The sequence below is a fragment of the Sinocyclocheilus anshuiensis genome, unplaced genomic scaffold (genome assembly GCF_001515605.1).
Source record: "Sinocyclocheilus anshuiensis isolate Anshui unplaced genomic scaffold, SAMN03320099.WGS_v1.1 scaffold961, whole genome shotgun sequence".
Classification (NCBI taxonomy): domain Eukaryota; kingdom Metazoa; phylum Chordata; class Actinopteri; order Cypriniformes; family Cyprinidae; genus Sinocyclocheilus; species Sinocyclocheilus anshuiensis.
The window spans coordinates 657,022-667,272 of record NW_015557049.1 but is presented as its reverse complement, the minus strand read 5'-3'; the positions used below and the strand labels follow the sequence as shown (position 1 = coordinate 667,272).

The window sequence follows — 10,251 nt, the reverse complement described above, 5'->3', positions numbered from 1 at the left end:
GACTTACATAAGATTGTGTTTCTGACTTCGGCAATGTCACTTTATGGATGAATCTCACAAAGACATTTCTGGGCCATATTATAGCCAAATAAATCAACAAAATTAGAAAATTATATGTTACATAAATAAAATTAAACCCATTTATTCATTGATGTTTATCATTAGAATTGTATTATTGTATTCAGAATAAAAAAATCTGTCTGGGCACAATAGCTTTTCAAAATTTAGCTGCATAAATTATTGTACAAATGTATTACAAAACATAATTCCTTATTTTATTATTTATCTATTTTAATTATGGTAATAAGAAATAGCTTTGTGCTAAATCATAATGATAATTAGGGTGCAAAACTTTATAAAGGACCTTAAAAATACCCATTTTTCTAATGCAAAATGTAATTACTTTCTATGCTTTGATTTTGTAGTGAATATGACCCAGACGGGATGTGTGAGATCCGTTTGTTTAGATGGTTAACTCAAAAACCTAATCAAACCATCTCCCATTGTATGACATTGATAAAACAATGTTTTTAATCTTGATCAGATTTTGCTTCCTCTGCCTTATACATAAAAGGTCTTGCACGGATTTTTGTATCTCTCCGGTATCTCACTTCCTCTCCCACATCCTGTGGCTGTCAGAGGTAAACTCATCCAAGCTGTAGGGGAAAGACAGTGTGGCACAGTTTGACTTTACCTCACAGCGCCACTGCCAGCGATGAGGACTCGAACCCTGATGCTATCTGGAGTCCTGTTCTCATCACCACACGTTTCCTGTGTACATCACAAAAAAATGCACATGGATTTCAGATACTCTCAGACTAATGAACTCTGTTCGATGCTCAGCACTGTCAACATTTTTTAAAAATATTATTTATTTACATTATTATTGCTTTTTTATTTTTTTTTTCACCTTCAGCTTTTGGAAAGGCATAATACAAACTAGACATACACCATGGTATGTCCAAAACCATGATAACAGCATGTCACTTTGGGATTCTTTTTATTTATTTTAGTGTTCAAATGTTTCCATTGAACATATTCTAATGATCAATGTTTATCATAAGGTTCTTTTGACGCTTTCAGGTTTTCAGTAATCAGTCATCGTACGCAAGAGGGCGCAATTGTACAAACGAAGTTCGATAAGCGATTTCATTATTACGTGGATAAAAGTATAAAACACATATAGAAGGTATCCAGTTTAATATAGTTAAAAAGTGATGTTTGTTATGAACAACTCCTTTGTTTTATGTTATTTTTCTCAGACGCAGAGTCTTAAGAGAAGCGAATTTACGAATCCTTCAGCAGACCGAGCGATTGTTCAGCTCATGAATATTAATTTTCTTGTTTTTTTTTAACTTGATTTACTGGCTTCTAGCGTTTGATCACGCAACCTCATTAACATTCATATCCCAGACATTTACCAAAGCAAGATTGGCAAATTCACTGAGCAGCCTCAGTCAATGTCCGCCAATCAGCCAGCGATGGGCGGGGTTTTCCACGGTCTGCGCGGAGGTGGGCGGGGTTGTACAGGTAGTGTTTTACACTCACGCGCTTCGTCCAAACAAGAGTTGATTCACCCACTGGGACGCACATTGGACAAGCTCAGTCACATAGCGGACCTCGTTAATTCCTCGTCTCTCTGGAAATGTCAAAACAGCACGTCTGATAATGTTGGGAAGAAAAGTACCTGGGTCAGGTGTGCTGAGCGCAGCTGCTGTAGGAATGGACCGGAGGAGGACAGGAGAGAGACTGCACGCAGCGCTGGCCGGACTGCAAGAGCTGCATTTCCTCCGGGACAAACAGAGTGCCATGGTGCACTGGGCTCTGACCCTGAACAGCGAGGGCTCCAAGGCATCAAAACACGAGAACGTGAGCACAGAGGAGCTGAGACTGGAGGCAGCACTTACTCTACTCAAACAACAGCTGGTAAGACATCTTAATAGTAATGTTGATGAAAGTATTTGATTTATTTTGGTGACAATTGTATGCAGTGGAAAAGTTTATTTATTTTCATTTTTTTGCTAACATATGCATATTTCAATTGCCTTTGCATTTAATAATAAAACAGTGTGAATCAGTGAGTCCAAAATTGGGCTCTGTGTTTTCCAGCTGAGTTAAATCAATCTTATTGATATTAATAATAATCAATAATAAGCCATTTAAATATTATTATAGGTATCAAATATAGTATTTGTGTTATGCTTTTACATCTTTTATTTGCCTTTTATGGAGCTTTGACAAAGACATCTTAGAAAAGCAAACTGGATTCAACAGTTCTAGTCATATGACTATTCACACCAGCCAAGAAAAAAAATGCTTATGACATCAAGATAAAATGTCCTTTCATTTATAGCTGAAAAAACCATGTAAAATACATTAATGACTCTTTTAAAACACGTAAATCTAAATTTTGGTTACAAATGTGGTAACAAAGAACAGAGCTGATGTGATAATTTTGAATGGATATAGATAGATCTACCAGATGTTTTCTGTGATTTAGTCAGTTCTTACATTATTGAGTGGATTTTCCAGCATCAAATGAGAATCTTTGCATAAAGCCTGCATTCCCATGTGCTCTTACTGTAGTGAGGATTGACTGGTGTATTTTGTGCATGGTTTTGGCAGTGCCCTTGATGACTGAATCCAGTGCTGAATTACAGGCTCAGCTGGGGGTCATATAGTGAGTGGTTATAAATCAAGGGCTCTGAGGGGGGCCAGTCCGTTTCTGATGATTAACTCAATTTAATGAGAATGTGGAACTGTGGCCCAGTCGGCGACACAGATTTGACCCCGTAGCCGATGCATGTTTGAACCTTCTGGGCTTTTGTTGAACCCTTCTAATGCTTGACAGTCAAAGTGACTCTGGTCTCTAGACATATTAGAGACAGGCAGTAGTGTTCTTACACCATTTAAAGGTGACATATCATGAAAATCTGACTTTTCCAGGTTTTAAGTGCTATAATCAGGTCCCCCGGTGCATCTACCAACCAAGGAAACGTGAAAAAGATTAACCCAGTAACTTTGTTTTGGGAAGCCTTTTTCTGCAAGCGTCTGAGAAAACGAGCGCGTCTGATTTCGCTCCCTTGGTGACGTGGCAATTTCTGTCCGTGTGCTTCGGATGTGTGCTCTCAGAAAACCGTATATCAGAAGTTTAAACTCATATGGTTTAAAACGCATGATTTCAGAGCGATAGACATGATAATCAGAACCAAAACAGATGTTTTTAGCAAGTACAAGCTGTAATGGCAGCTCTATTCTGGAAAAGGGGGCGGGGAGCAGCAGCTCATTTGCATTTAAAGAAACAGGCCCGAAAAACAGCGTGTTTCTGCTTCCACTCAAAATAAGCATTTTCAAAATGATATAATAAATGATCTGTGGAGTATTTTGAGCTGAAACTTCACAGACACATTCTGGGGACACCAGAGACTTATATTACATATTGTATAAAGGGGCATAATATGTCTCATTTAAATGAATCACAAAAAGGCATCTTTTTTTCCAAAGCACAAGGAAATTGCACAGTTGATGTCATCTACAATAAGAGCTCCAACAATGTTGATGTATATGTGCACTAAGATTCGGATATGCTGTTTGTAAGTCCACTTCCTAAAATTAACAGAAAACTAAACAAAATATTTATACATTTTGTTGTCTCTGTAAAGAAATGTCCTGAAAATGTCATTAAGATTTTCGTTGTAAATTACATTTTTCAAGCTGTGCTCTGCTCTAAATTATTTCGTCAGCTAGAAATAACTCATTGTGCAATTTTAAAAAGAAGGGATTTATTCGTCAAAATGACTAGAAACCCTGAGAAAACATCTGGCAGGTCTGCTTTTATATTTACTCAAATATCAGCACCCAGTTGCAACAAACCCCTTAAGTTAAGAAAACCCTTCATTATAATATTAACCGTATTATCAATAAGGATTTTCTCAGTTTAAGTGGTTTGTTTCAGCCGGTTGCATTATCCACACAACCATAGTTCACAGTAATACCCTCAGATAAAATTGGATTTATGTTCCTCATTGTTCTCTTTCACTAACCGGCAAGTATAAAAAAGACAAATTAAAATTTGTGCATTGTCAAAGTTTGGCACAGGTGTGACTCTTTACTTTGCAAAGCTGGTTTACAGTCAACCATTATTGATGTTCTATGACTAGAAACCCTGAGAAAACATCTGGCAGGTCTGCTTTTATATTTACTCAAATATCAGCACCCAGTTGCAACAAACCCCTTAAGTTAAGAAAACCCTTCATTATAATATTAACCGTATTATCAATAAGGATTTTCTCAGTTTAAGTGGTTTGTTTCAGCCGGTTGCATTATCCACACAACCATAGTTCACAGTAATACCCTCAGATAAAATTGGATTTATGTTCCTCATTGTTCTCTTTCACTAACCGGCAAGTATAAAGAAGACAAATTAAAATTTGTGCATTGTCAGAGTTTGGCACAGGTGTGACTCTTTACTTTGCAAAGCTGATTTACAGTTAACCATTATTGATGTTCTGTATTTGGCATGTCATTTCCTCTTATTCCTATACATTTGGTTTACACAATAGTTTGTGTTCCTCTCCAGGAGAGAGATTAGTAATCTTACAGCACTTCCCGGGCTACCCTTTATCCTTACCTAGTTAATAGTCAACCGCTCTCCTTCTTTATTTGCTTCCTCTGTCTCTGTCTTTTCTCCGTCGTATAACAGCAGGAGTCATATCAGCCATTAAATGTCTGGAAGCATCCAGTTTTCCATATTCTCCTGTGGTTAGTTTGGAATCAGAGTGAAGAATAGCTTAACAAAGAACACTTAGTTCTGTTGTGCTTGACTGAGTTTATATACAAATCTGCACATGTGGTTAATAAATGTACTAAACACTGCTGCATCAGATAAACTGTATATGATAATGCATGATATGAAGGTGATTTATTTGCAGACTGAAATTTGTGAATGTGTGTTGTACCTGCAGACACGTCTACACAAACAGGATGTGGGATTGAAGACTCATCTCCAGCAGCTAGATCAACAGATAAATGACCTGAAACTGGATGTGTGTAAAGCATCCACTGAACACCTAGAGAGTGACAGCAGACCCAGTTCAGGTGACTAAACATACCCATTTACATATCACTAATTGTAATTTCTGCTCCATTTTCCAACACCAAATGGAATTGTAAACGGTTTGTTTAAATGGCCTTAATGTGTTGGACATAACAGTGACAAATTACACACTTCACCTTAAAACATTTACACCAGTTTCCAACATTTTTAGAACTAAAGGACAACATCAAGCATTTTTTTGTTACAAGAATGAACTACAATCTAACAGTGCTAATTTCTATTCCCAGGATTCTACGAGCTCAGTGATGGGTGTTCAGGCTCATTGTCCAATTCATGCACCTCCGTCTACAGCGAGAGTCTCTCCTCCTCATCTCAAACCGGTCTGCTTCCTCATCTCCCCACCTCATATATGCCACATGGCCGTAGTGGTTCCGGACAGACCGGTGTGTCCCGTCGTTGTTCTGCTGATGAGAGCACTGCCCAGTCCGATGCACCACGATCAGGAGTGAAGCTCGGTAGCAGTTGTATACGAACGGCACCAGCTCGAGCAGAACGAGCAAGACAAAGACCTGTTTCTACAGGTAAACGTGAAAATGTGTTATTTAGGTAAAGTTTGAACAAAGAACTATGAGACATATGGGCAGAATCTTGTTGTAGGCACTATAGTCATAAACAGATTAACTTCTGAAATGTTAAGTACATTATCTTGATGCCATTTTTCTTATGTCTTTCTTTCAGGAGACCTTGACCGAATGATTGCACCTGGTTTTGGCTCCTTCAAATCCACTGATGTGAAGAGCTCCACCCCTTGTTGTAGCCTCCAAAACCCCCCAGTGGACCCCAAATACCAGAGTAACCTGGTATCTGGCAATGGGACAGAAGTGTACTGTTACCCCAGTCCACTGCATGCTGTGGCCTTACAAAGCCCCATCTTCAGTTGCACCACTGATCAGGGAAATCCAGTAGCACTTGATGGAATGTCTGGAGTGGGTCTTGAAGAGGAAACCCAAAACCCAAACGGAGGGTCCACAAATCCCAGGTCTGCTGGATACATCAACAAGGTACTACAGAGAAGCTTGAGTAAGACAAACCTGTTAAGCATAAAAAGAAATGACACTGTTAGCAGAACACAGGAGCAAAGACCCAGATCCCAGGAAATGTCCTACGGACAGCTGAATGGTCCTCAACTGCTGGGTTCCCTTCAACAAATAACAATGCCCTTAGAAAATGCACTGGAGTCTGGAAAAACATCTTCAGCACTAAACAGCAATCAGCAGCAGAGGAATGCACCTGGTCTGGAGCCCAATTCTGAAGCCAATGAGGTCCAGACACTGTGCCATGGCACACACCCAGCACCTTCCATGGATCTCCAAATTAATTACTTTTCCATAAAGAATGCCACAAGCAAGGCTGGTACTGAATCTGAGAATGGACTCTCAGACAAAGGGAGTGGACATTTTTCCAAGGAGTCATCTATGGTCCCAAAGCCAGTAGAGAGGAGATCGAGTTTTACCTTCAGAAGAGAAGAGAGTAGAGCTTCTTTTGGTGATAAGGGCGGCACCCCTCAATCAGATTTTGTCCATGCACAGTTTGTTCCAGCAGGGTCTCAGAAGGTGAACGTGCGTCAAGCAGACAAAAAAACAAAATCTGTAAAACTGAGAAAGAAGAGCTCTGAGAAGCCTTCAGCAAAGAAACATCAGCATAAACACTTGTCTCGAGAGTTCTGCACCAAAACCCGAGCTGACTTAAAACAGTCCGGCTCATGCAAAGGGAGAGTAACAAATCTGGAAGAGTCCCAGATGAACTCTTGCTCAGATTGCAGTTGTAATGGACTTTTCAACTCTCACTGCATCCAGAACAACTCTCACCTTCAACAGAGCCAAACCTCCAAGTCCACCAAGACCCGTAAAGCCCCTGAACCTGTGCACCTTCCTCTAGACCAAGCCAAAAAGAAACAAAGTTCTCGGAAATGGCCTTCCTCCTCTGAGATCCGTTTGCCCCCAGCTCTCCACACCCAGAGATCCAAAGAGATGTTACACTCTCAAAAGGGGGCCATGGTAAAGAGTGTTAGTGCCAGGCCTCGCTCAGGTCATTGGGGCTGTCCTCCACGAGCCCTTCCCCACTCGCTCTCCACCTCCTCTTACTTCAGTTACTTGGAATCTAGATATCCGGCAGCTCCAATCTCCAGTCGCTACCCTCCTCGTTGCGAGTCAGAGTTTTCAGAGTACTCTGCAGAGTGTGCATCGCTCTTTCACTCTACTATTGCAGCAAGCAGTGATGGAGAGTTGAGCGACTACACCACAAACCGTTTTGGAGACAGCGAGTCCAGTCAGGACTGTCAGACAGCCTCAGACTCGGACAGTAGTCTCTCGCTGGATGAGGAGGACCTGTTGGAGGAAGAAGAGGAAGATGAAGGTGGTTTAGTGTGGGCTCAGGCTGCGTTGGGGACCACGGCAGTGGGCTTTTCTCCTCAGCAACATCATCGCCCAGAGCCAGCAGCCTGTCGCATCAAAGCATCCAGAGCTCTGAAGAAGAAGATCCGCCGTTTTCAGCCAGCTTCACTCAAGGTTATGACTTTGGTGTAGCTTCACTAAAGCTTAGGATGGATCCTGTCAAGTAAACCTTTAGCTTCACCTGAAATTTGGGACTCGCGTGGATCCCCAAACTTGTGACCCAAGAAAACTCATAAGAGTATTTGGAGACTTCAAATCCAAAAAATGCCACGTTGTAATGGCCAAACCCAATCACTGATCTCCACCCAACTTTACCCAGAACACGACTGTGGTAAAAGTTTCATACATTGACATTGCGACTCACTGTTCATCTATTACAAGAGTTGGGCAATTCTGTTATATTTTGTGCTAAAAAAATTGGACTTCCCAACAACACCAACAGTCTATGTTGAAATGTATAAAAACTATATACTGTAAATAAGGTCTTTGAATATTTTTACAAAATTAACTATAATCAAAACCGCTGTGTAAATAGCACAATGGGAACTGCTTTGGGAACAAAACTAATTGATGTAACTCAATAAAAATGGCTTTTTTCACATTAATTTCAGCTGTGCATCTTATTTTTCTCTCAAAATAAATATTACTTAATGATCTTTTCCATTCTTATCCATATTGTCCATTCTCAAATTATAGCGCAAATACAACACAGAAACTTTTTGTAAAATTAATTATTATTACCATACCATAAGAATTTTCAACAGTCCAGTCTGAGTGATATGGATTTAACTGAATAAGGTGAGGGCTGCAAAGATGTTAAGGAGAAAAAATAAAAGTAAAAGCAACAGGCAATGAAAGATGAGCATTAAAACAGAAGAAGAAAAAACAGTTGACAGACAGACATCAAAGACTGGACATTCTCTAAATCTCCTTTTACTCAGTCTAAGAATCTATATTAAAATTCCTGTAGTGTCACAGAGGTTGTGTTTAGGGTTCTGAATAGACTCAACACAGGTGAAGACCAGATGGTCCTTGGGCCCCTGGATGTGTTTTATCTTTGCTAGTCTGGGTTGAAAGGAGCTTAACTCTCTAACAGACTCTAGAATTTCATCAACTTTTACTTACAATTTACTGCACTGCTTGGTCTCATCACCATGGCAATGCACACATACCCCTTCAGCACAAATTACCAAGTATTTTAGGACTATTTCTGGCTCTGGAAAGTGGATTTATACAAAAAGCACCTGTTAGGCGAGCAATGTATTTGAAGTCCTTTTTACATTTTCTCCTCAATTTTTTCTAATTTATTGCACTTGGCCTGCTTTGTTGCACTTGCAAACTAAATTGTCTCTGACATTTTTGCATCTATTTAACCATATAATCTTTATGCAGCTTAGTGTGTAACGCTGTGTTTCTTATGGATGAACACTAATTTCCTATAAGTGTATAATGTCATAAAACCCAAAAATCATGTGTTGTATTCATGATTGTGTCAGACAGAGTTGCATCTATGATTGAAAACATCAAGCAAATCATGAGATTAAAGAGAGAGCATAGGTCACACTGTTTTTCTTTGACGCTTCATGGGTCAAGGCCAGCAAGCCTGGCCCTGTGTTTGCATTCACCTCCACCAGCTGTCTAGCTAGATCATCTCACACACCCTGATGTCTTACAATGGAGCTAGTCAACAGGTTCAACTAAGAGGTCATGACCACACACTCCCAAACCTTTCTGTCTCATTTCGGCCTTTAGCCTTGGCCTTCCAATGCTTTTAGTTGTCTAAATGAATTGCGTTGTATTGGCTGCATTTACCCCTCATTTTAAATTTAAATTAAAGCTTGATTTATTAAAACATTTGACAAAAGTAAATTTGTTAAATTACTCAAATATGTTATAGTCTACAGTCATCCAAAAAGTTTTTTTAAGGCTATTGTATGTGACAAACCCTAATTCACTGTTTGCTACTGTTTTGCGTTTTTTTTAAGTTGAGTTTTAAGTATTAAAAGTTTTCTAAAAGTTGAATGAATCATGCCATGCTAACTTAATACCATACTCTCTGACCCAGTTCTGCTATCCCATGCCTTCCTGTTGCGATGTTGACCTTTAACATGCTTGTTTAATCATGTAAGATCTTATGAGGCAGTCCTATTCAAGCAACACAAAAGCTTGATAAACAGCTTTGAAATCTTGTTGTTTCTGAGTATGTTCACATGCATGATACTTACACCAATTATGTTTAATTACTTGAGAATGTATGTGAAATGGTCATGTAAACGCCTTAAACATTTTTCTTTTATCGGATAAAAGTCATAAACGGTCTACGCAAAACCTAATTGGCACACCTAGATGTTTATGTATTACCCTAATTTCATGCTGCATCAAAACCGGTGACCAAAAAACTAAAATTCAGCTTGCATATCTGCTTCCGACATAAAAAGAATCAAAGAATCATTAAAATATAGGGGCTTTAATATAGCAAACTTGTAATAATGTCAATAAAAACCCAACATGTGACCACTCTACTGTTAATGTGTAAAACCAGGGGATTTCATGCTCTTCTACAGCGCAGGATGATGAGGGAGAAAGGGAGGAGAAAGGGGTATTGAGAGGATCAATACAAATCAATATATAAACAAACCTAAAGGAAGTTAGACATACGGGACAAAAGATGAAGAAACAGACAGACGGCTGGAATAGCTGTGAATTCTTGTTATCCACAGGAGGCATATTACTCTGAAGGGT

At 39.3% G+C, this 10,251-nt stretch overlaps 1 protein-coding gene across 1 annotated transcript; it reads left to right on the top strand.

The window, feature by feature from the left end:
- The first annotated feature begins 1,474 nt into the window (after positions 1-1,474).
- On the top strand, positions 1,475-7,732 carry LOC107676395 (dapper homolog 2-like). Its single transcript, XM_016470939.1, has 4 exons — positions 1,475-1,926; positions 4,965-5,097; positions 5,344-5,637; positions 5,795-7,732. The coding sequence occupies exons 1-4, from the start codon at positions 1,669-1,671 to the stop codon at positions 7,639-7,641; spliced, it is 2,532 nt and encodes an 843-aa protein (XP_016326425.1). The 5' UTR covers positions 1,475-1,668; the 3' UTR covers positions 7,642-7,732.
- The last annotated feature ends 2,519 nt before the right edge of the window (positions 7,733-10,251 follow it).

Coding starts and splice junctions, on each gene's coding strand:
- LOC107676395 (XM_016470939.1), top strand. CDS start 1,669: ATGTTGGGAAGAAAAGTACCTGGGTCAGGTGTGCTGAGCGCAGCTGCT. Junction 1,927..4,964: donor CTCTACTCAAACAACAGCTG/GTAAGACATCTT, acceptor TTGTACCTGCAG/ACACGTCTACACAAACAGGA. Junction 5,638..5,794: donor ACAAAGACCTGTTTCTACAG/GTAAACGTGAAA, acceptor TCTTTCTTTCAG/GAGACCTTGACCGAATGATT.